Raw genomic sequence first — 20859 nt, forward strand, 5'->3', positions numbered from 1 at the left:
GACTCTAGTTTCTTCTCTGTCTCTTTGGGCCAGTTCAAAATAACCAAGCACCTGCCCCACCGACCTCAATCGCTGTCAGCCCAACAGGGGTCCCAGCCACGGGCAGCATTAACTGCAAAGACCCCTCCAGATGATTCCAAAGCCCAGCCAGCAAATCACTCCCAGCTTTCAGGCCTTCCTAGCTGAGGCCTCAGACATCAGAGAGCAGAAACCAGCTAGCCCTGCTGTGTTCCATCCAAACTCCTAACCCACACAAGTCATGAGTATAATTTTAAAAATAAATAAATAAACAAAGCACCTGGTCTTAGTGACAGACTGGAACATCTCTCTCAAAAGTTGACAGATCGATCTTTCTATTTATTTATTTATTTTGCAGTACGCGGGCCTCTCACCATTGTGGCCTCTCCCGTTGCGGAGCACAGGCTCTGGACGCGCAGGCTCAGCGGCCATGGCTCACGGGCCCAGCCGCTCCGCAGCATGTGGGATCCTCTTGGACCGGGGCACGAACCCGTGTCCCCTGCATCGGCGGGAGGACTCTCAACCACTGCGCCACCAGGGAAGCCCCAATCTTTTTTTTTTTTGCGGTACACGGACCTCTCACCATTGTGGCCTCTCCCGTTGCGGAGCACAGGCTCTGGATGTGCAGGCTCAGCGGCCATGGCTCACAGAGCCAGCTGCTCTGCGGCATATGGATCTTTCCGGACCGGGGCACGAACCTGTGGTCCTCTGCATCGGCAGGCAGATTCTCAACCACTGAGCCACCAGGGAAGCCCACCCCAATCTTTTTAAACAAGGACTTTAATATTAAACAGGCTTTATCTAATAGATATACATACAGCTTTTGAGTCACAAAATTGATTATCCATTCTTTCTGAGCATACATGGAATATTTATGACAAAGAAGTCAACCACAAAGAAGATCTAAGCAAGTTCCTAAAAGTAGAACCCATATACTCGCTATATAGAACACATGCACATGTACACACACACACAAATACACACGCACACTGGACACACACACAAACACCACACACACTGCATACAGTGAGTAGAAAACAGAGCACAGAAAAAAGAATTAGATAACAGACAAGAGAAAGAAAGAGAAACAGAATAAAGTGGAAAAAAAAGAAAATAGAAGAGTGACACTTATGACAGACAGCAGGGGGCAGTGGATACAGCCCTTGATGGCTTCTGCTGGATGTCTTATTCAGAGTCGCCATTTGGAAATCTGGGAAGGGCTTGTGGTCCTGGCAGCCCTGTTTCTCTCCCCTCTAGGCCCCAGTCCCCTTACTTCCCAGCGGCTCTATCTTCTCTCCTTTCCCTTAGTAAAAATCCTTTCCCTTGTTTACTCTTGTGGGTGGTTAAGCTAACCTGATCAGAAACATGCTTCCAAGTTCAGGTTTATGAAACATAGAGCTGGGGGGTAGGGCAGGGCCCATCCCAAGCAAAGAGGACCCACACGGGCCAAGGAAAGCCTTTGATCCCCAGGAGGAATGTGCAGCCTTCTGAGCTCCGATCAGGAGCCCAGCCTGAGGCTTACCTCCCGAGCCCAGAAAGGAAGATTTCACATGGAGACAGCGGTTCACGTGCTCGCCTTCCTTCTGCTGACATTTGTAGATGAACTCATACTCCACAGGGCCCTTGCCTCGCGAGAGGACGTACTTGTATGGAATGGGCTTATCCAGGTGCTGCTTAGAAATGATGGTGCTGCCTTCAACGAGGGACCCGTTCTCATGTAGGTCTCTGTGAATAAACAGGACACCAGCCTGTTATCCAAAAATCATCTCCCAGAAATCTTCATTCTTCTCAAACACAGCACGGAGTGCAGACCCAGAGCTATAAATCAATGCTGACTGAGAGGATGCTTCCAGAACAAGGCATGGTTTTCTCGCAGAGACAGAAAATGGGCCAAGGTGAAGTATGACAAAGAAATGCATTAAGGGAATTATAATGCACTTCTTCCCTATAAGTGCATTATAGGGAAGAAGTGCATTATAGGGAAGAAGACATCCTTTAAGGATGGCTTTCAAATGTTAGAAAGCAGGTACAGGCCCCCACACATTATATTGATTTCAATATATTTCAAAGACTGGATGTTCTGTACATTTCCTTACGGGCCTACTGGGATATACTCACTTGGTGCAGTGCATCTCGCAAACATCATGATGCCATCTGGGCTTCCCAAGTTCTTCTCCACCTCTAACAAATACTTTGTGTTGGCTGGGGTTGAAGTGGAAATGTTTTGAAATGATAGCATGGAAGTACACTGTGATTCCTTCCAAGGAGCTCAGTGGGCTGGGGGAAAGCCACGGAGGAAAACACCGATTAGATCTGGAACTGTCTACCTCTCTGCACGCGCACACACACACACACACACACACACACACACACACGCACACACAGGCACACGTGTGAACACAGTATCCTTGTTTCTTGGCTGTGCACTAACACACACCCCAACAAAGTGCAAGAGCGTCCACACTTCAGACAGGCTGTCTGCCGTGTGGGTGCCCTCGGCTCTCCCTCTACAGTGGAGGAGGACAGTGGGCATGGGGGTGGGGGGCGATCTCTGCCCAGCTCCGAGGGGCTGAGGGCTGTGGCAGGAGTGGGTGGCTGAGTACTCTGGGACATGACAGCCCCTCTCCTGACTTCTGTAAGGCCCGTGCTGCCTCCAGGACCCCAGGGACCATATTACGGAGCATTTCAACTGAGCAAGGAATTGGGACAGGTGCCCCTCCACTGCCTACCTGCTGAGTGTTCCCCTTTCCCCCAAGAGTCAACAAGAGGGCAGGTGGGAATCTCCTCTGGGGTGGTGTGGCCCCTTCCAGCCCCCGCTCAGGGTGGGGACCAGGTCTGTTCTGCCCCAAGCCGGGTCACACCCACCACTCCTTAGCTCCGTGTGCACTCTCCCTCTGGTTCCTCTGCTCCCTCTCATTTTTCACAGTGGCTGCATTATTTCTGTTATTCCCCTCTGGCTTCTTCGGGTCCTTCGGCTTGGCCTTCTCATTTTCACCGGCTTTTCCTCCAGAAACACCCATCTGGTCCTTGGTTGCAGCTTCCTGGAACAAGCACCCAAACCCCAATCTTGATGACCAGCCTCCATGTTTGCCCCAACAGGGGATGCTTCTCACAGCCACCAGAGTGGTCACATTCCTTCCCTGCTCAGAACCTTCAAATGCCTTCTGGTCCACCTACCACAGCCTCCCAAGACTCCTCTCCGCACCACTGTCAACGGCCCCTCTTTCCTGCTGCTCCCTGAACAGGTCCACCACACTCTACCTGGGTGCCTTTGCACGTCCCCAGACAGCCACGTGGCTCGCCTGTCACTCTTTCAGATCTCCTTGGAAGGCCTTGCCTGGCACTCACCTCCAACACCCCAGCCCCTCGCCCTACTTCTCTACACGGCACTTCTCACAGCCTGACTTTGCTTTGTCTTTCTCCCCACTAGAATGTGAGCTCCAAAAGGCAGGAGCTGGTCTCATTTCAAATGTTAGGCTGCACCCCCAGTACCTAATGCATATTCACCAAATGATTCAACTGAGCTGTGGAAGGAACGGGGCCAAAAGGAGCAGCGCAGGGGACAGACAGCAAGGACGGGGACGGCTTCCCGGAAAGCCAACCAGGTAGGAACGAGGCGCTTTACCTGCTGGTTGTCTCGGGAAGCAGGGACGCTTGTGGGAGGCTGTTTCGTTTTCTCAGTCTGATTTTTAACTTCTTTCCCAACTCTTTTCCCTGCACCAGCTGGCTCAGCTGCAGCAACACTTGCCTGGAAGAAATAAAGACCCCAAAACATCAGGGCCAAGAGGATAAAATGGACAGGGAAACTCTGACTCAGTGGCATAAGGGTAAGCATCTGCCACCAGCCCAGTGACAGGGGTCAGCAGCTCGGGGTGGAAGGGCAGCCCCTTCCACAGCCCCCCTTCCCAGGGAGCAAGTAAGTCCCAGCGGACACCCTTCCCCGACAGTGAAGTATCGTCAGAACCGCACTGCACAGCAATGTGTCGAGACATAGCAGGCCAACCCCGGTCGTCACTCCCCTAACAACTCACCCAGGAGGCAGGGGCCCTGGCCTGCTGCCCAGTGGCCCGCAGCTCTTTCCCGGGCTTGGAGTGGTCCCCCTTTGGCTCATGCAGTGGGAGCTCCTGAGTAGCGTCTTTCTCCCTAGGATGGCCGTCACTGGCAGAAGTGGGGAGGCCTTTGCCCTTGGTGCGGTTCGGGGAGTGGTGGTCCTTCCCCTCTGGGAAGGCCCCCCCCGGAGTCTGGTCCTGGGGTACTGGGCTGCTCAGAGACTCGGCACCCGTAGCCGCTTTGGCTCCTCTGGCAACCTGGCCCTGCAGAGGGTGGCCCACGGCCTCCAGCGGCGTCTTGCCCACACTTGGGGGCTGGCTTGTCTGGTGGGTGGGACCACCCGGCTGAGCTGGGCTTTGGGGTGGGGCTGTGTCCTGGAGCTCAGGGTTTGCAAGCGAACTCAGACTACAGGAGCTCAAGAGGGATGGGGACAAGGAATCCAGCTCTGCAGATGTGGAAGCATTCTGCTTCCTTTTCTTCTTTTTTTTCCTTTTCCTCTAAACAGAAAAAGAGACACTCATGTTATTTCTCAGGTTTACTATACTCTCACCAACGTTTTCCTCCAATTTCCTTTCAATTTCTGAAGTACGTCAAGTGTAGCTCGTCCAAACCACCTGACATCTGTTAAATCTGCCATTTCTTTACCTTGGAAAGAATGAAATTGAGACACAAAGTGAATGGGAATGGTGAACAGAGTTGAGGGACAAGTTGGGGGCAGTGATGATGGTCACATGCTTCGTTCTGTCCAATCCAAGCTGAGACCCTCACATGGAATTCCTTCCCCTGGGACATCCTTTAAGGATGGCTTTCAAATGTTAGAAAGCAGGTACAGGTCCCCACACATTATACTCCATATACGTATTATGTACAAAAGAGAGACGGAAAAATGAACAGAAGTCTAAGTAGTTCCTCCTGCACCCGCACTGGCATGTTACACCTCTGCCTGAGATCCCTGCTCAATGGCAAGAGTCCTCAACGTCAGAATCAGAGATGGAGCCTGTGAGAAGCAGGTGTGGCAGGACCCTTTGAGGACCCCATGGGTCTGGATGCCCTGCACGCTTGGGGATCCTGCTCTGGAGCAAGTATTGATTGGTTCCTTAAATGCTAGTAACCCGTGACCCCCCTGAAGCCTAGTGTGGGCCCAGGCCTTGCCATCCCATCCCATGCCTGGGCTGAGTCCCCGGGAGAGAGAGACAGAAGGCCTCGGGGTTTCTCTGCACGTGGAGTAGGGCAGCCTTGTTCTGGGTCAGCTTCCAGATTTTCTCCAAGAATCCTGACCAAACTTCCTGCCCATCTGCTCGAAACAAGCAACACGACACACAGGCCACCCTGGATGGCAATTTCCCAGCCTGACACTGACCCCCACTAACATCGCGGTAGAAAGAGGCTTAAGAAAGGTCGTTCGAGGCAGTCACGTCCCCAGCTTCCAGGGCGTACAGATCTCTGAAGATTTTGCCAACACACTGATGGTGACTCAGCACGTCTGGAGGACCCAAGGTTCTACATTCCATGGTGCTGCTGCCAGACCAGGCCTGCTCTGTAAGCGCGAGGACCGAGCAGCTCCCTACCCCAGGTGCCCGACTCTGACCCGACTGGCCTGGGGGCATGGGCCCCAGCATCTCCATTAGCTTTTCTGGTGGTCCTGACATGAAACCTCACTGGGAACCACAGGTCAGACCAGCAGAAAGCTGTGTGCGGACCCCACAGCCCCAAGCCCTTTGCAGAATCTCCTCCTTTTTCAGCGTGAGGAGGCTGGCTTAAATCAAGTCGCTTAGTTCTACACTGATTTACCAAGGAACCTGGAACGTTGTCCTAAGCGCATGGAACAAGAAAGTAAGATACATTCCTCCCCCATGAAGCTGATGGTTTAGTAGGAGAGAAAGACTAAAAACAGATGGTTTTAGCATGCTGGAAGGACTGGCAGGCTTCCCAGGGAAGAGGCGCAGGTTCAGTCTAAAAGCCACCAAAGGCCAAGAAGGCAGTTTCACCCATTCGGCAAAGATTCCCGGGTCCTACACGTCTGAAGGTGTCCAAAGCCACAGGCTGCCTCATATGCTGACTTGCCCATCCAGAATCAAAGCGTATGTGTGGCCGGGAAGACCCTGCATGACTGGCTCTCCCTGCCTGCTAACCTCATCCCCTGGCCTCCAGTATTAATCCTGTTTTTTGCTTTCTGTATTTTAGGATGCTCTGGCATTTGGGGGCGGGGGGGCTTGCTAATCCTGGAGAGACTGCCCCTCCCAGGGCTAGCTAATTCCCAGAGAGAGGGATCTCTCTGAACAGATCTTTCATCTGCAAACCAACTAACACAGAGCCCTGACCCCATATCCTTTATCAAACTCTCCCTCCAAGCCAACATTCCCTGCCCTAAATCACCTCAGGGCCAAGTATAGGACAGCTAGACAACCCTATAGCCCAGAGCCCACAAAGAGTATTCAAACCAGCCAAACCTAAACCTGCTCAAACCTGCCTGCCTTTCCCCACAAGGCAGGCTCTGGGCCACGTTCTCCCCTGGCTCCTTTTCTCCCTCCCGCGGGGCCCTGTGGACGTGGCCCCCCTCCTGGAATCCGTAAGTACCACTGACCTCTCGCGTCATCACCAGTTATACGAGCAGGGCACCTCCTGCCTCAGGTTCCATCTTTCCCCAGACACCTCCTTCACTTAGTCCTCTGCCCCACACCCCTCAGCAGACCACCCGGACACCCTTAGTAGGAAAGCAAACCTTCACAGCCCCGCATCTGCTTTATTTCCCCCTCCTTAGCCACTGTCAACTAAATATGCCTTTATTTTCTCTCCCCTCCAGGAAGGAAGTCCTTGTTTTCTTCACTGCTGCATCCACAGTGTCTAGAACAACCCATAACCCCCTATAGGTGCCTAACCACTTCTGTCTCATTAAATAAATCCCTTGGAAAGTCCCGTGTTTCCCTGCAGCACCAGCATGTTTCCTCTCCCCTTGGGACCCCACACCCCTCAGTCGGCTCTGTGATCAGATCCAAGAACAAAAGGTTTTGACTTCTGATTTCCAATTTGCCTTTCTCCCCTTTACCTTGCTTTCTCCTTTTCTTATCCCTATTTAACTGTTCTTTTTATAAGCTGCTTCAAAAGCCTTAGAATGAGATTTAGATTTTGCACAGGTGACTTAGAGTTCTCTCAACACACGTCTACGGAGGCACGTGAGTGCCCGGCCCCCTCACGGGTCTACAGACAGGACTGGGATGTTGGCAGATCTCAGGCTGCTGGCACGCCTGCCATATAGCAAGGCTCGAGGCTGAAGTCTAAACTTTTCCTTGACAAAAATCAAGTTTATACGTATACTTGTTACATATTTACATATTCCTAATTATTGTGGTCTCTCATTCTGACCACATTAGTCAGGAATATGCACACTAAAACTAAACACTGCTGATTGGGGACGCATGCACAGACCTGGGTCACAATCCCTGGGTGTGGGCAGCGGATGGGGGAGGTTGGGAGGAGACGCCAATAGTTGCCCATGTTTACAATGGATGGTAGGGGATGAGTATTCACTTAGTTAATCCTGACTTTATGTTATACATACCCTTTGTGGTGGGCATAATATTTAATTAAAACATTTTTAAAATGAAGAGTTTATTGACTTGGAAGGGATGCTACCGAGCTTTCTGTGGACTGCAATGTCCTGTCTCTGGATCTGGTGGGGGTGACGAGGCTGTACACACAGCACAACATCTAGGGGGCTCTGCCCTGAAGACCTGTGCATTTCACTCAATACCAATTATACGTCAATTCAAAAGCTACGCTGCAGGAGCTTCCCTGGTGATGCAGTGGTTAAGAATCTGCCTGCCAATGCAGGGGACATGGGTTCGAGCCCTGGTCCGGGAAGATCCCACATGCCATGGAGCAACTAAGCCCTTGTGCCACAACTACTGAGCCTGTGCTCTAGAGCCCATGGGCCACAACTACTACAACTACTGAAGCCCGCACGCCTAGAGACCGTGGTCCGCAGCAAAAGAAGCACTACAATGAGAAGTCTGTGCACCGCAACGAAGAGTAGCCCCCGCTCGCCAAAACTAGAGAAAGCCCGTGAGCAGCAACGATGCATCAATCAATAAATTTATTAAAAAAACAATGTACAACATTATAAAAAGAAAAAAAGCTACACTGCGCCAGCTCTATATGCATACATAAAGGCTATTCCTATTCCTGCCCAAAGAGAATTAATTAGAAAAAACAACAGTTTGCTACTTCTTGGGGTGAGGGTGGGGGTGTTTGGTCAGAATACACCTCTGATTTTATAATGAGCATCAGTTTGTTTTTCCATCAAAAGAACAAAGGCCTCCCATACAGGGAGAGCAGAGAGGAGACCTCAGTCTGGGGGAAGGCAGGCCAGCCTCGTTCACTCACCTGAGTACTGGGTCAGGAGCACACAGAGGGTGGTGCTGCAGACCCTGAAATGGTACCTATGGCAGGATGCGGGGGTGACAGGTGGGAACACTTACTCGTTGGACAGAAAGTCAGTGAAGCTGCTTGACAAAAGCTGACATGTTGGAGGCTAAGTGGGCCCACTAGCTCTGCCCCAATTCCCAGGGGTCCTCTGCCTTCACCTGCACTGATAGTGATAGGGAGAGAGTAGAATAAAGTTAGTTTAGAAATCCCACTAGGGGATTAAAGACAGAAAAGGAATTTTAAGGGAGCTTAAGAAACTGTTGCAGGCCAATGACCACTCAAAAGAATTCAGCAACCTAGCAATAATCTGCTCTACCTTGAAGGAAAACCAGGCACATCCAAGCACCAGGCACACTCAAGCCACAAGTCCTGATAGTTAAAACACAAGACAATAGATATGGGGTCTGAATCTTGTTACTTGAAGTCAGGGAGTTAATGGTCCCCGAAGAGTAGCATTTCTTCATGTAGTTAAGACAGGAGCATAGGTGAGGGGGGGAAAGAAACTAGGTGAAAGAGGACACTATACTGAAACCTTAGATGAATTACAATATTTTAGTGTATGTTACCATCCTTTTGCTAACACATATATGATTTAAATAGTGCCATGATTGTCCCCGTTAGACAATATATAGGATCAAAGGAGGAACTAATGATGTAAGCCTTGATGTCTACCAAAATGAGGAAGAAGGTGGCCTTCTCCCCTCCCCACTTTTTCTTTGATTATAAAAATGTAGCCCTCTTTGTTCTTGGGGCTGCACTCCCTTGTCTGCCCATTTGTATCTGTCACAAGTGTCCTATGCTAACAAACTCGCTCTTTGTCTATCGCTTTGCCTCATGCTGAATTATCTCTGTGATGAGACAAAAGAACCTGAGTTTCATTAAGTCCTGAGACCAGGTGAGCAGTTTCAATTAAAAGACAGTGGGGGGCTTCCCTGGTGGCGCAGTGGTTGAGAGCCCGCCTGCCGATGCAGGGAACACGGGTTCGTGCCCCGGCCCGGGAGGATCCCTCGTGCCGCGGAGCGGCTGGGCCCGTGAGCCATGGCCGCTGGGCCTGCGCGTCCGGAGCCTGTGCTCCGCAACGGGAGAGGCCACAGCAGTGAGAGGCCCGCATACCACAAAAAAATAAATAAATAAATAAAAGACAGTGGGTTCGAGTCCCCTCCTAAGTCAGGGATCGTGGGTTCAAGGCCCAATCTGAGGTGCAGCTGGGTTCGAGTTCAATCCGAGAAGGAGTGCAGTTTCAATAGGAAGTGCTTTGCCAATTCAGGGAGGACGGCAGGGCTGAGGGGAGTGTCACCTTTCCACCTGGCATCTGATCAAGCACTTCCTTCTAGTAAACAGGCACTGCCCAAGCTCCCTCTCTGCAGCCTTCCTTCCCACCGTCTCCAGACCCAAGTAACCTTTCTCAGTTTCAGTTTCTGCTTTTGTAGAACTGGGATGACACATGTGGGCAGTGCTTTGGTGGGGGTGGGGGCCGGGGGTGTCTGTCTACAAACATAAGGTGGGCTTTGCAGAAGCAGCAAGAGAAAAGAAACTGGGATGACAGCTAGAAAGATCAGGTTGACGCCCCAGCCTGACCTATCCCAACTGGTGGTATCATTAGGACCAGGGCCGGCCTCTCAATTAGACGCTAGCCAACTGCAAAAGGGAACCAAGACTCATAGTAGGGAATGTTGAGGAGGAAGTGAGGGGCCATCAGGAAAAAGTCCAACAAGAATCTCTACTAAGGGAACCACACGATTCCTGGATTTGCTGAGGAAGCCTGAGTGGACCCGTTCAGGAGCCTTGGAGAGGTGCTTGGATCATCCCTGCCCCGCAAGCTGCCTGGCGCCCTGCTCCCACTCCCCGACTCCAGGAAATGGTCCCCTGAACCTCCCATTCTCAGCCAAGTGGCTCAAGCAGGATTAACTCTACTCCAGCTACAGGGTCGTTATACCACCCTGGCCACAGTGATTGCTTTAGGGATGGGTATGTATTCCAATCACACCCACTGAGATTTGAGGACAGCTTCCCCTGGGAAAGAGACGCTTCCTCTTTCTTCTCTGGAAGCCCCCAAAGGAGGCATTCTCTTGTCCCCTGAATGATACAGTGGGAAGTGGATAACTGTGGAAAGGTCCACAGTGGTGGAGACTGCTTCTGAGAGGCCAAGGAGCTAACTGACATGAGGAAGGCAGTGCAAAGACACAGAGAGATACCCGGACTTTGGGAATATCATCTAGGTGCCCAGATTAAACCTCGCATGCAGCTATGTCTACCTGAGGATTTCTCAGTTACATGAGTGACAAATTCCCTTTATTGTATTAATTAACCAGAGCTGGGTTTCAATTATTTGCAACCAAAAGATTTCTAGTGGTTAAAATACTCAAACTTCCAAGTAGGTTGTTTCCTTTTTACAGAAGCCCCAAATAAGTCAAGGTAATCAATGTTCTAACAGCTTTGGTGCATAAGATATCAGGCTCTGGTAGATATACTTGGGCCACAGCATCCTCAGGGCTCCTGTATCATTCATGGCACGGTACAGGAGGACCCCTCTGTGACAGGTGTGTGACCAGATGCCTTCTGGATATCACAAAAGGTGGTGTGGGAGGTTTCCGACCTCATGAACAGGTGCCAGCCGCCCTCCCCAGGGAACATGGATCAGGTCTGCCTTCTAGAAGGAAGGGCGCTGTCAGCAGGGAAAGAACAAGGAAGCACACACCACAGTGAGGTAGGCGACCCCACAGAACCAGGAAGGCCTGGGAGGTGTGGCTGTGTAAAGATGGCAGTAAATGCAAGACGGACCCCTGGTGGGACGTGACCCAGTTCCTGGAAGACAACCATTGGGAGAAAGGGTGACACGATGATAACAGCCCATCACGCAGACCCCAGACCACACCCCAGCCCCCAAGAGCAGACTGGTGGATGTCACCACACCTGTGGCGGCAGCCACCAGCCCAAACCCTCTTTTTAATGTAACCAAAACCCTGGAATCTAAAAACATGATACCAATGAACTTATTTACAAAACAGAAATAGACTCACAAACATAAAAACAAATATGGGGCTTCCCTGGTGGAGCAGTGGTTGAGAGTCCGCCTGCCGATGCAGTGCACACGGGTTCGTGCCCCGGTCTGGGAAGATCCCATATGCCGCGGAGCGGCTGGGCCCGTGAGCCATGGCCGCTGAGCCTGCACGTCCGGAGCCTGTGCTCCGCAACGGGAGAGGCCACAGCAGTGAGAGGCCCGCGTACCGCAAAATATCCCTCCCCCACATTTCCCCTTTGATAACCATATTTGTTTTGTTTTGGTTTTTTTTTTTGCGGTACTCTCAACCACTGCGCCACCAGGGAAGCCCGAAAAGATTCTTAAAAAGAATATATATATGTAATATATACATAACTGAATCACTTTGCTGTACACCTGAAATACTGCAAATCAACTATACTTCAATTTGAAAAAAAATAATAAAATATGTAAATAAATAAAACCAAACCCCACCCATCTGAGAGGCAACAGGGCAGCCTCTGGGCGGTGGGCATGTGCTCTCCTCTGATCACCCCTCCAGAACTATCCCACATTTGCTGCCCACTTATCTCTTTCTCCTGGGAACTGCCTTTTATGTCCTTCACCCATTGTTCTGTTAGTGCGTGGGTATCTTATTTCTTAAAGAGAACTGATTAGGTATTCCAGTTGTGAACCCTTTGTCACATGTTGCAAATGGTTTCTAGCCATCTGCTTTTCCACGTTATTGCTAAATGGTCCCCTCTAACTCAGAATCTGGAATATTTTTGTACCCCTATCACCATTTAAGGGGTTGTTTTGGTGAGCCTTAGGAACAGCTATATAATTTTATAAATACTCACCTATATTTTTATAAGAACTTTTAGGGTGTATTTTACTTTAAAATGGTCAACCAAGCTGATATATATTTTAGTGTTTAGTATGAGTAAAGAACCGTTTTTTTCCAAATGGTGAGCCATGGTTCAAACACCCCTTACTTAACACAACTTTACTCTCTGATACATGATGCCACCTTTATCACGTGCTCAACTGCCATAAATGCTCACATCTGCATCTAGATGTTCTACGTCAACCCTCCCTGCTCGGTCTCTGTTACTCCATTAGGATGTTATATTGCTATGTTTATAGCTTATGATACATTTTGATGTCAAATCTCCCATTTAGTGTTCTACTTTTCTACATTATTTATAGGAACTCTTGCCAATTTATACTCTACATGGACTTTAGAGTCTTTTATCTATTTCAAAACAAAAACAAAAACAAAAACAAACCCACTGGGAACAATACTACTTTTACACATTAATTGGCTAATTGGATGTATACATCTGAGGATGTATACACCTTTACGATATTAAACCTTCCTTCTGGGAAAATCTATTTGCAGTTTGGTTTTCCTGTTTGTGTAGATCACGAAGGGGCTCTCCACCCACCCACTCTCCGTTTTCTGTTAGTGCTGGCACCCTGACGTCCGCTGTATTTACAAGGTGCTTTTGCTGTTTTTGTTTTTGTTTTTGGCTGTGCCACATGGCTCGTGGGATCTTAGTTCCCCAACCAGGGACTGAAGTCCGGCCCCAGGAGGTGAAAGCACCAAGTCCAAACCACTAGATCGCCAGGGAATTCCCAAGGTGCTTCTGTTCTTAACAAACCAACAGACCCAGCCCAGAGGCAAGACCACACCTGGTTTACACGCTTCCCCCTCACACCTGAGCACCCAGTGCCCCACACGCAGCAGCTGCTCAAATAAATCTTTGTTAAATGAATCAATGGCCATCTTACTCAGGAAAAAAGTCACCGCTCTGTAAAAGACTGATAGTTAAACACCACAAACATCACTCTTCAATGTCTGAAGCCTCACTGCTTTTCCTCATAAGCAAAAATACTTGCATTACATATATTAGCTAGTTTCACTTTTGATATTATTCGTGAAATACACAAGACTCACAAATGCTATAAAAAATGAAAGAAGTCAGGATTTGAACTTCCAGAAACCAGAGACTAAATTTAGCGGGCTTCCTCTGCACAACCGGGGTTCAGAACACGAGCCCATAACCTCAGGCGCTGGCAGCTGCAGGGACTGGGGGTTTTCTCTAAGCCCCAGCAGAGGCTCAGCCTTTGACCCCCACCAGCCTGGTCCCAGCTCCCACGGAAAACCCAGGCCCCCCCTGCTCTTTTCCATGAAGAGAATCTGTATGGCCTGTGGGGCTTTGGGGGTAAGTTTTCCCATGAACCAAAGAAGACAGCTGTACAAGAAATTAAAAGATGGACGGAAAAGTGGGGTAGGGGGCCACATACAATAAAGCTGAAATTCAATGTTAGCAGAACATCCTCAGAGTCACAAGAGCTGACACCTAAAGGCATGGCTCCTTCCTAGATCAGCCCAGGTAGGAGTGAAAAGCGCCTCCCCACCAGCCATCCTCAGCATCAGAGAAGCTGTGGGGCTCAGTTTCATGCAAGCCTTGGCAGGAGGCATCGTGTGCCACTATTTATGCAAACTACCTGCTCAGAGTCTGGAGAGCACGCGTCAGAGACCTCAAACCAGGTTGCATCCTCTTTTCTTCTTTTGCAGGCAGAGTAACTAACAGCCTCCAGCTCATCGGACGTGGATGCACCATCTGCCGCATCTACAAAATCCTCTGAGGCAACTCCCTGTTGAAACATGACCCCCTTCAGACAGGACAGGGTGACCACAGGCACTGCTCCATCAGGACCTAAGGGACCCCTAACTCAGGCCCGGGCAGAGAGATGCTCTCAAGTGAGGACTAAGCCAGGCCCCCAGCCCCCGGGGCATCCAGGCTCAGCAGGCACAGGGATCCCGGGTGTAGGGAACCCAAGAAAGGGTCCTGCAGGTGGCAGGCAGAGCAAATCCATGCAGGCAAGCTGCCCCATGCTAGAGCTGGTGCCTGCAAGCCTTGGCACACCGGACCTCCCATGCAAACAGGCCCAGGCCCTGGTTCCCTAAGCTCCGTCACAATGCCTAGGCCGGTGCTTCCACACAGATGCAGCTGCGGGGACACTCCTGGAGGAGCAGGCAGCCCAGCACCTGAGGCCAGGTCTCGAGGGGGATCTCGGGGACGGGAGGCACACAGGGCAGTGCCCAATCCCTCTGGATGTCACACCCCAGGTAGCACAGAGCCAGCCCTGTGTCATCCCCCTTGGGTGCAGGTCAGGGGAGGGTACCTGGGCCTCTCACATGGGGGCCTCATGGCTGGCACTGCCCTCAGGGATGGACAAGGGGAAAGACCACAAGCCTCTGACTGAGTGTTGGGGAGGGCAGGCAGTCAGCGTGGAAAGGGAAGGGGAGTTCTCCGAGGGGCACTTGGAAAGGCCCAGTGGGTGACGGGTCAGAGCACGTGGGTGGCCCAGGCACAAAGCCCACCCCAGTCAGCGCCAGGTACCCAGGCTGGCTCCATCCCCTCCCAGAAGGAGGCCGACGACGGGACCGGGACCGAGGAGACACTGGAAGGAACCACAGGGTCAGTAGGTACCTTCAACCTAACTTTCCGGGCTCCATCCTGTGCCCCTCTTCCTCACAGGGCGGGGGAAGCTGTCCCAGGGGGAGAACGAATCCATTTGGAAGCAAGAACCCCCAAAGCCTCCCAGTCAGTCAGCACCAAAGGGCCACCACAGGAAGGGCAGGTAGGGACAGGAGCCCCCCACGGCCCGTAACCCTAACACCCCTGCACCCACCACACGACAGCCGGGTGAAGGGCCCACTCACTCAGCGGCTGGGGATGAGGCCAAGTGGTCCGGGTCCTGGCCCTGGCCATTTCCCTTGGTCCCCCACATGTCATCCCACCACTGTTAGAACATCACAGCCTCGCCTGCAGGCCCTTCCGACCACGTACACACCACTGTCTGCTAGGATTATGTAAGGTCACTGCAGGACTGGTAACAGTCAGAGAAGCCCTCAAGAGCTCATCACCACACAACCCCCCAGCGTTCCTGCGTTCACTGCATCTGGCTTCCTCTCCCGTGTGGGTAAGTACGCATCCAGGCTTTTGTGTTTAATCCCCTTCTATGACAATATGACACGGTTTTCTTATATCGAGGTGAAGATCATAACATAACCTAAAGTTAATCACTTTAAAGCGCACAACTCAGTGGCATTTAGTACTGTATGACCATCGCTTCCATGTAACCCAATCATTCTCATCCCACCAGGAGGAACCCCGTACCCAACCCCTGGGGGAGCTCTGGGCATCTGCGTGGCTTTCTCCAGATTCCTCACCAATCCTGGTAGCCGTTTCAAAATCTTATTCCCCAGAGGAAACTTCTCAGGCTTTTCACCCCAGGCTTCCGGCACATCTGCTGGTGACCCCAGCTGGAACCTTCCACCTGGGGGGGTGCGGAGCGCAGGTAGCACCTTTCTCTCTGCCTTCAGTGCTTTTGAGGAACACCCTCTGCACAGCTGCTTTTCCACCCTTAGAGAGTTAGTTCCAAGTAAGGTGTAAAAAAGGCAAGTGCCCTGTGTTATTCCTTCTGGGAACTCCCAGACAGGTCACAACATACTTCCTTGGGGACAGGTCTGCTCGGCCCCCTCCAGAACGGGGATCCCACAGCAGAACATCAGAACGAGGCTGTCTTCCTCAGACCACCAGCACACGGGAGAGGAGGGCACGGCTGAGTTAAGGTTGAGCTACAGCACCACAAAGCTCTCCTACCAGGTTAAGCCCCTTTTTCTTGATTCTGCGCTCACTTAGTTACTGCAAACCTCAGACTATTTTCCAGAGTTCCAGTAAAGTTTATTCTTACAGTTCTCACTTATTGGGGTGTTTCTCTGAGGGGAGAGGCCCTCAGAGTTTCCTCCTCTGCCATTTTTGCTGATATCACTCTACTATACGTTGTTCTTTATCTTTTTATCTATCCGATTTGATTACAAGAATATCTTGTAATATCTTGTAATATCTTTAATCAGAAATAACAGTTGGAAGCCACAGTACTTTCTGCCGTAAGGATGATACAAATGACACTCCCCAGGGTGGAATATTCAGGTGGACTCCAACATTTGGCCGTAAAGCACTAAGGCTGTGATAAAATCCTCAAATGAACTCTCACATGCCCGAGGTTACTTTCTGACAATGACAGTAGAGAAGCAGAAGAGCAGGTCAAAGGGCACCTGCCTCACAGGGGGTCCCACCACATTACTCTCACCTGCAGGAAGAAAACTGCCCCATCGCTGCAAATGCTGACTTTTAGTCAATTTGTTAGTTTGATAGGTTTAATATAAAACCTTGCAGCTCTTCTGAGTGTTTGATTCAGAGGTGGGACAGTTATATGTTTAATGACCATTTCTACCTTCTCTACTGTGGACTATATCTATTGTTGGCCCATCTTTCTATTGGGTTGGTTACTGTTTTCTACTTGATTTCTAAGAGCTTTTGACATATTGAGGCAACTCACTCTTTGCTAAAAAAAATGTTATGTAAATACAAATCTTTTTATGTACATACAAATACGTAAATACATATTTTTCCTAAACTGTTTGCCCTTCATTTGTACTCATATGATATGAGATTTTTAATTCTTTTAAGACTTTTTCTGGAGTCACACATACCAATCTTTTATTTGTATTTTCCACCTTTGCTTTAATTACTACTAGAAAATCTTTCCCCATCCATGGGTCAGATAAATATTTATGTATATTTTCTCCAACTGTTTTTATACACATTAGGGTCTGTTTCTGGATTAGCTATTCTGGTACATTGACTCCTCCCAAGATTCACTGTTTTAATGACTGGCTTTGAAACATGTTTTTGTTCATCTAATACATCAAGTCCCACTCAAGGCTTTTCTTTTTAAAAATTTTCTTGGTTATTCTTGCTCATTTTTGCTTCCAAGAGAAACTTAAACTTACTCAGTCAAGGTTAAAAAAAAAAAAAGTTCTAATCCTGCTGGGCTCAATACCGTTTTCAAAGTGTCATACACTTACTTCCTAATGGTGTATGTTTCTTGATACTCACTTTAAGAGTGTACCCAAGGGACTTCCCTGGTGGCACAGTGGTTAGGAATACACCTGCCAATGCAGGGGACACAGGTTCGAACCTGGTCTGGGAAGATTCCACGTGCCATGGAGCAACTAAGCCTGTGCACCACAACTGCTGAGTCTGCACTCTATAGAGCCCGCATGCCACAACTACTGAGCCTGCGTGCCACAACTACTGAGCCCGTGTGCCACAACTACTGAAGCCCCCATGCCTAGAGCCCGTGCTCCACAAGAGAAACCACTGCAATGACAGGCCCACGCACCGCAACTAAGAGTAGCCCCCGCTCACTGCAACTAGAGAACGTCTGCACACAGCAGCGAAGACCCAACGCAGCCAAAAATAAATAAATAAAATTTAAAAAAAAAAAAAAAAAAGAGTTTACCCTAAATTTCAGTGTCCCACGTGGCCCATCCTGCTCTGGACAGGATTACTGTCCAAGGGAAAGGATACACCCATATATACACATCACAACTACCAGACACTCACACACACACACACGCATTCTCAAATGAGTGCACACACATATACTATGTACACACATTTGCTCACACATGCACGCACACACATACTCACAAAGGACTGCAACACTGCCAGCTGCAGCACCTCCCACACTGACCACAAAGAACAACTGAGGACCAGACAAGAAACCAGCCCCTACCAGGCAGAGAGACAAATGTCCCTCTCAGTCCCGTAAGAAACCTGGGAACAGACCCGGCTGTCTGGGTCTGAACAGGCTAGACTTCAGCATGGGGAGCTCTCCCCCATCATTCTCCCTGAATCTGTCCAGGTAACTCTCTGCAAGCCTCGCCTGGGCTCCAGCCTGGTCACTTACTCAGTAGACGCTCTCTCAGGGTCTGACACTTACAGGGAGACCAGACAGCTTGGCTTCCCCTTTGAGGAAGAACGTCTGGGTAACTGGTGGCATCTCCCGAGCACCCTCCTTTCCTCAGAGCCTGGAGGCACCTTAGGGACTTCCTGGTGCATACAAAATGCCCAGAGAAGAGTCAGATACCCACGTGGCAGAAGCTCAGGCACCCAGACCCAGCCCAAGCACAGCGTCTGAGAGATACGACATGCTGGGTATGGTGGGAGGAAAAGGAAGGCAGATGGGAAACCAGAGACCATGCGATGAATCAGGCACAGAAGGGGCGGCTCTGCCACAGCCCAGCATGCAGGGGCCGACAGGCTGCACATCAGAGTAATAACGTCGTCCTGGAGAGGATGCTGTGGGGACATGCGGGACCTTGTTCAGCCACTGATGAAACCACAGCAGGAAACAGCGTCCTTGCAGAGCAGGTGGATGGGCAGAACCACTCCTCCCAGACCCACTTCCCCAGGGGCCAGGCACTCACTCTCCGGGTTTGCCAGGAGACGTCCGAACGGGGCTCATCTGGGTTTTCTTGCCAATCACCTGAGCCCAGGGACAAGAAAGAGTTGCTGTCCTCCCTCAGCTCTTGTCCACACTCCATTTCTCCCTCCGGTCCCGATGTCGCCTCGAGGTTGTTCTCAGAATCTACAAAGGCAGATGCACATGGGTCACATCTCGGAAAAACAAGTGAACATCATGAAGGAAAACTTGGACTCCTCCCACGAGCGTTGTCCAAGATTAGCCCTCTCCCCACTCGAGGTCCTGCCCTGCGTGTGGTGAGGCAAGCCTGGTACAATTTCTGCTGTCTGGTGGGCGAGAGGGACGCAGGACCCCGGCCCCAGCCCAGCAAGAGAGGACAGTCCAGCTCCTCCTGATGTCTGCATCAGCACAGCCCCAGACCCTGATGTCTCAGCGACACCTCAAACTCTACACAGCTCCAAAGCGGGACTGCTGCCCGGCCCTCCCTCCCAAAAGCAGCCCTCCTCTCTCCCCAGGGGCGGGCTCCCCCTTCCCAGCCCCTCTCCCAGCAAGGCCCAGGGGTCTCCCAACACCTCCCTGCACTCATCCATCCGTGTGTCCTGAGGGTTGGTCTGTCTCCAAAATCACACCTGTTTAGAGCTGTCACCCACAGCACCAAGAGCCTGATACAGTGACCCCCCCCCCCAACACACTGAATCCTTCAGGGGCCCTATTTTCAAACCTGGGTCTCGATGCCCTCCCCAGAGACACACGCACTCCAGACGGTTTTCTGTCAGGAAGCCTCCCTTAGACTGATCCCCAAGGCCCCAGGCCCACGCCGGGAGGAGAGTGAACCTTCCAAAAGCGCCTTCCACTCCCCTCTCCCAGTGCCCAGTCATATCACCGCCCTCCTCCTCTGTAAGTTCTGGAAGGCAGGGGCCAGTGGCCTTGTTCTTGGAGTCCCCAGCGCCTGGAACATAAAGCCCCTCAGGAGCCTTCACTGGATGATTTCAATTAACAGGAATCAGAATTTCTAACAAATACATTAAACATCTACAAACACACTCTGAACCTTAAGGCCAAAGAACTAAATAAAGCTGGGAGAGTATCTGTAACACACGACAGCCCGGGGCCACTGTCCTTTGATGATAAACTGTGGGCATCCTGACCTCCTCTCTCTTCCCCCGGCCTCCACTGCGGCGGGTGGGCCCCCATTAGCCTGATACAATCAGAACCTGGCATTTCCGTGGCCCCAATGATTGGCAAAAGTATAGCAGGGGTCCAGGGCTGGTTACTGGGGTTTCGAACTCATCAACTCCATCTTCCCAGTCAGACAAAGAGACCCTATGCTTGGAAACGACCAGTCTGCCTCCATGAGGGCAGCAGCATAAGGACAAAGCAGGGCTGTCGGGACCTGAGAAAGATGCAGAGCTGTGCGTAGATCAGACCCCCTCGGTGTGGACACGAGCATGTGCGGCCCAGTGCACTCCTGCCGAGGAAGCAGGGAGCTGGGTTTCCAGTTGCCTCCAATATAAACAGCCCCAGCGACTGTGAAAATCAGTAAGAATAACCTAAAAAAGGGAGAAAATGATCTTCCCAAAAGAAAAGAGGCAGTTCAAAGAAAAATAATTATAAGTGAGCTCTTAACCCTCGAAAAGACACTTAGTTTCCCTACCAGTGAAGGAAGTGACAGTGGGACCCAAGAGGTACCCGTTTCTACCCATCTGACTGGCCCAAATCTAGACAGGGTATGGCTGGAAATGAAACCTTGAAGACACTGCAGACAAGAGGGGCCGGAAGAAGCCTTGGGGGCTGCGGGGGGTGGGGTGGGGTTGAAGGTTTCCATGGTAAATGCACTGGCCCTTGGGGGCCAGCAGGCCTCTCCTTGGAGCTTGTCCTCCAGACAGACTGGCCTCAGGGCACATCCCATGCAAGGATCCAGCCCAGCCCTGTGCCATCTGTGGCAAAAGAACAGGAGTCCAGGACAGGGCCGGCTGCTGCGTGGCAGAGCTGAGGCCGGCCTCAAATAGAGGCCATGGAGCAGTGCCACACGAGGG

At 50.9% G+C, this 20859-nt stretch overlaps 1 protein-coding gene across 3 annotated transcripts in view; it reads right to left on the reverse strand.

The window, feature by feature from the left end:
* RNF213 (ring finger protein 213) overlaps positions 1–20859 on the reverse strand; it is a 115078-nt gene that overhangs the window by 85754 nt on the left and 8465 nt on the right. For 2 of the 3 annotated variants that reach the window (XM_067022278.1, XM_067022279.1), the window contains exons 3-8: positions 18828–18988; positions 4050–4565; positions 3644–3766; positions 2884–3059; positions 2137–2295; positions 1541–1743 (exon numbers count right to left, since the gene is read on the reverse strand). In XM_067022278.1, the coding sequence (XP_066878379.1) occupies positions 1541–1743; positions 2137–2295; positions 2884–3059; positions 3644–3766; positions 4050–4565; positions 18828–18988 (1338 nt within the window). Of the gene's footprint in view, positions 1–1540; positions 1744–2136; positions 2296–2883; positions 3060–3643; positions 3767–4049; positions 4566–13987; positions 14138–18827; positions 18989–20859 lie in introns of all 3 variants that reach the window. The other variant, XM_067022277.1, reaches the window with a different exon arrangement.

Source organism: Kogia breviceps, chromosome 19 (assembly GCF_026419965.1).
Source record: "Kogia breviceps isolate mKogBre1 chromosome 19, mKogBre1 haplotype 1, whole genome shotgun sequence".
In the NCBI taxonomy this organism is placed as follows: Eukaryota; Metazoa; Chordata; class Mammalia; order Artiodactyla; family Physeteridae; genus Kogia; species Kogia breviceps.